At 30.7% G+C, this 5,045-nt stretch overlaps 1 protein-coding gene across 1 annotated transcript; it reads left to right on the top strand.

Annotated features, from left to right (window-relative positions):
* The first annotated feature begins 299 nt into the window (after window positions 1-299).
* Window positions 300-1,346, top strand: LOC115239567 (ring-infected erythrocyte surface antigen-like). Its single transcript, XM_029814164.1, has one exon. It carries the CDS (start codon window positions 549-551, stop codon window positions 1,344-1,346), a length of 798 nt encoding a protein of 265 aa, XP_029670024.1. The 5' UTR covers window positions 300-548.
* Window positions 1,347-5,045: the final 3,699 nt, after the last annotated feature.

Below are 5,045 nucleotides of genomic sequence, written 5' to 3' on the forward strand. Positions count from 1 at the left end.
TTAGAAGCAGTACGACATTTTCCAAGACCAAAAACACCGAAAAATATTAAACAGTTTTTAGGCCTTGCCGGATATTATCGACGATTCATACCAAATTTTTCTAAATTAGCAAAACCACTAACGAATTTATTAAAGAACAATACTTGTTTTGAGTGGACATCTGAACAAGAAGAATCATTCGAAATTTTAAAGCAGAAATTATGTGAAGAACCAGTACTGCAATATCCTGATTTTTCTAAATCATTCATTTTAACCACCGATGCTTCCGGAATAGCCGTAGGAGGAATACTTTCCTGCAATACCCTGATTTTTCTAAATCATTCATTTTAACCACCGATGCTTCCGGAATAGCCATAGGAGGAATACTTTCCCAAGGGGAAATAAACAAAGACCAACCGATCGCTTACGCCTCTAGAACCCTCACAGACAATGAACTGAAATACGACACATACAAAAAGGAAGCATTGGCCATAATTTATTGCGTCAAACATTTTCGACCGTATTTATATGGAAGAAGACTTACACTTGTCACGGATCATAAACCATTAATGTGGTTCAAAAACGCGCAAGATGCAAATATGCGAATACTCCGATGGAGATTAAAATTATCGGAGTACGATTACGATGTAGTATACATGGCCGGCAAAACTAATGTAAATGCAGACGCTCTATCGAGAAACCCTATAAATCTGGAAGAAATTGATTGTAAAATAATAAAAGATCGAAAATTGCTAAATCCAAACAACCCCGAAGATGCACAATTAATTGCCGAATTATTAGAAAAATCTGATAGCGAAGAAAAAGAAGAAGAAGACAACTTTCATTTATATCTTTCGGATAACGAAGAAACCGAAGAAATAACACCGGAAAATCATTTATTTGATAATACTACGGATACCCTTTTATTTACACCTGCAGAATTAAACGAACCAAATTATTTATCGACTACCGAACAGGCTTTAATACACGATCTTCCCAGACAAAACAGAATTCAAACAAGAAGTCAGACAATAAAACAAAATACTAAACAAAATAAAATATCCAATGAATTGCATAGTAATGAAGAAGAAATTGAGGAAATTGAAGATAGAAACGATCCGCCAGACAAAGATTCTGACAGTGACAAGAAAAATGAGGAAGAAGACGAGGAAAACATTATTAACCAGAATTTAAAAACAAAAAAAACAAAACCTATGATTATCGAAAATCGATTAATTAAAAGCAACATTATAGATTCCCGCAAACTTTTATTTTTACGAAAAGACAACGTGGCATATTTTGTCGATACACAAGGAAAACCATTAGATTCTGGCTCACAGTACAACAATGTTTGCAGTGCCAACTAAAAAAACTCGTTCGAGTCAAAACAAAACAGCCTATGATAATTACAGACACACCTGGATCATCTTTTGATAAAATAGCCATGGACATTGTAGGCCCATTGCCTAAAACAGAGAGAGGGAATGAATACATCTTAACATTACAAGATCAGTTAATTAAATTTTGCATGGGAATACCGTTACAAAATCAAACCTCTGAAACAATCGCAGAAGCCTTCGTGGATCGTTTTATTTGCGTGTTCGGATCACCAAAGGCAATATTAACAGATCAGGGAAGAAACTTCATTAGCGAATTAATGAGAAAACTCGCTAAAGTACTTAAAATTTGCAAATTTCGTACTACAGCTTTTCATCCTCAATCGAACGGATCATTAAAGAGATCACATCACGCATTAGGCGAATATTTGAAGCAATATGCAAATGAACAAAAACAGTGGGATAGATGGACCAGCCTCGCAATGTTTAATTATAACACTAGTGTCCATGAAGCAACAAAACATACACCGTACGAATTATTTTTCGGAAAAATAGCCAGAATTCCTTCAAACGAGCTTTTAGCTCCAGAAGATAAAATGGCAAATTACGATGAATATTTAATAAATCTCATAACACAACTTCATACTATTCAAGGGAATGCTCGTAAAAACATCGTAGAAGCAAAATGCAGGTCAAAAAGGCATTACGACAAAAAGATCAACCCTCAGACTTTCAAGCCTGGGGACCATGTGTTCCTATTAAAAGGGCCGAAACTAGGCAAATTCGGAGATCATTATACAGGGCCTCATGAAATATTGGAAATATTAAACAAAAACAATATAAAAATTAGAATAAAAAAAAATAGTTGAGTCGTACATCCTAATCGATTGCGAATCTCCCATATCAAAACAATTAATGAACAAATGACAACAAATAAAAATAAATAATTTTTTTCTGTGTGAAAAAAAGGGGGGAGAAAAAAAAGCCACATACACAAAAACAAAAAAAAAAAAAAAAAGTAGAATTTATATGCAACTATTACAAATCAACGAATTTGAATCAGTAAAAGTAATACAATGTAAAATCGAGATCAACCGTTTAATTAAAAAATGTGGGATGTTTTCTCATACCATGGATGTATTCAATGGGAAATATGCATATGTACAAGAAGTATCTCGTGAGGCATGTCAACGTATGCACACTTACGGCACTTTTTAATTATCTGACACTTATATAACTGGACTCAAACCCAATCAAACCACAACTCGACCCGTAATATTAGCCGGCCGTTTAGATAACGATGGAGTATGTTCTGGAAGCGTTTATTCTGATCCGTATGGAACATGGTTTTCAACCACTTCCCATGGTTCTCGGTTAGTTTCCAACCATTTGACACTTGCTTTCAACACTTCAGTTATAACTAAAAATAGAATAGATTTACTCTTTAACAGTATAGATCATATGATATAGTTAAAAAAATAAATATTGAAATGCTTACCGTCATAAGATGCTTCACTTTCGTGATCAGTAGAACTTGTAATGTCAGAAATATTTGTTTGAAGTATATGTTTATTTTGTCGTAACTTATTCCTATATTTGTCTACAAGTTTGCCTCGTATAGAAATCGATTTTTTATTTCTAGAGTCCTTTTTAGATATCGGTGCAACATAATATAAATTTATATCCTCCGATGGAAATATTTCTACTATACCTCGAGCCAAATGCAGAAAGTCGTGTTTATTGACCGAACTATTATAAAAAAAATTATTGTACTATATTATATTACATACTTATACTAACGTAAGACATAAAGCATTTAATTTACCCTCTAACAGTATTTAATAAATGTGATGTTAATAATTCAATAAGAATATGTCGGGAATGCTTTGATAGTATCTTGGTCTGTAAGTAACTTCGTCATATCAAGCGGCCTTGTTCATTTTCTTTTAATATTTCACGTACAGTAGGCCGCTGAAGTCTTTTATACATATCTATTCCAACAAAACATTTTTGTCTTTTCAGAGGAGGCTTGTTTTCGTCTGATTCACTAGAAGAGCTAATGCTCACCGTGTCAGAATTATTGTGTTCTTGTTCCTGTATTATTTGCAAAATTATAAACTTAATGTAATAATAAGAAATTTTCACAAGGTGTAAAAAAAGGATTCAAGAACATAGAAAAATAAATTAGTAAATGACAAATAAAAAAAGAGCAAGGATTGATTTTTCAACCTATGTTTACTAAGCACTTTTTATTCGATATAATGAATATTATCTACTCAGTAAGTCTTGAACCCTTTTTTTAAAATATGTATGTGTGTGTGTGTACACATATAACTTTATGAATTACATTTCAATGTGTAACAAAAAATTAATCTGTGTATTTGAATTGATGATATAATAAATAAAATAGTACGATTATTTTATAGAGAGAAATAAATTTTGGTAAAATTGGTGTAATTGGTAAAAAATAGAATTACATCATATGAGATCCAAAAATTCTCCTTCCATTTTATTGTAAAGCGCATCCTCAAACCAATATTTGGTATTAGTTCTTTTATTAAATTGTGTGTTAGACTTTTCATTAAAGTGATGTCAATTGCTTGAGCTGTATATACCAAAAATAATCAGTTGTCACAAACATTTGTTTCATTACAAACTTTACAAAATAAAAACATAATATATTAAAATAATTCACATCTATATACAGTATTGAGAAAAAGGGTTCAAGACTTGTTAGATAGATAATACTCATAATACTGACAATGAATCAGTAAAAACTGCTTAGTAAGCATAAATCGAAAAATCAACCTTTTCAAAGTTAAAAATGTGTTTCGGTTTTGGTAATACATGTTTTTTGTGTGCTTCCATGGCATTCTATTGGATTTCTTTGTGGGGATATATTACAACTTTAATGTATTCTTGATCGATAAATAATGTACAAGAATTACATCAGAGAATCCAAGATGCAGCTGAACTGATTCAAAGATGACCAAGAATTTTTGAAAGAATTCGCAATTCTGTAATACGAAAATGTCAAGCGTGTATAGAAATGGATGGAGGACACTTTTTATAAACATCAAATTAATAATAAAATAATAATATGGTAAGATACTCGTTCATTTACCGCTCATAATCAAATATATACTAAGTTTTGAAGTTTTTTTTTAACACCCTGTATATAAAGTCATAAAAGATATAAAAAGTATAAAAAATATGTTGTAAGATGTAAACGATCATATAAAAAATGTGTAGCATACTAACGAATGAAAGTTATTGTAAAATCTGATTAATTTTATCATCTGCATCTTGCATATTGTTGCATGGATTAGCAAAGTGTATTGTGCATATTTATGTAATAACAAAGGGCTAAAGTTATTTAAATTGAAAAGAAAAAATATTTATGTAATAAGAAAAATAATATGCGAATCAATCAATAACTCTTGTGAATCATTATTATATATAAGTAATCAATAAACGAAAAGAAGTAATGTTATCTCAATGTAATTAAAAATAATCCAATCGATTGTCAATAACAGTATTTTCTATTGAAAAAAATGCGGGTTATTAAAATAAAAACATATGTATATCGTGGTTAATACTGTTAATAAAGTAACTAGACTTAATCCAATTCGAGATGAATATTGTTAATATAACATTTTTTTCCTCTTCAAGGAGGTCTTTTAGTGTAACATGAGAGATTTTTAATTCATTATCATTTTCTTCTTTAAA

The sequence above is a fragment of the Formica exsecta genome, unplaced genomic scaffold, assembly GCF_003651465.1.
Source record: "Formica exsecta isolate Colony F162 unplaced genomic scaffold, ASM365146v1 scaffold387, whole genome shotgun sequence".
In the NCBI taxonomy this organism is placed as follows: Eukaryota; Metazoa; Arthropoda; class Insecta; order Hymenoptera; family Formicidae; genus Formica; species Formica exsecta.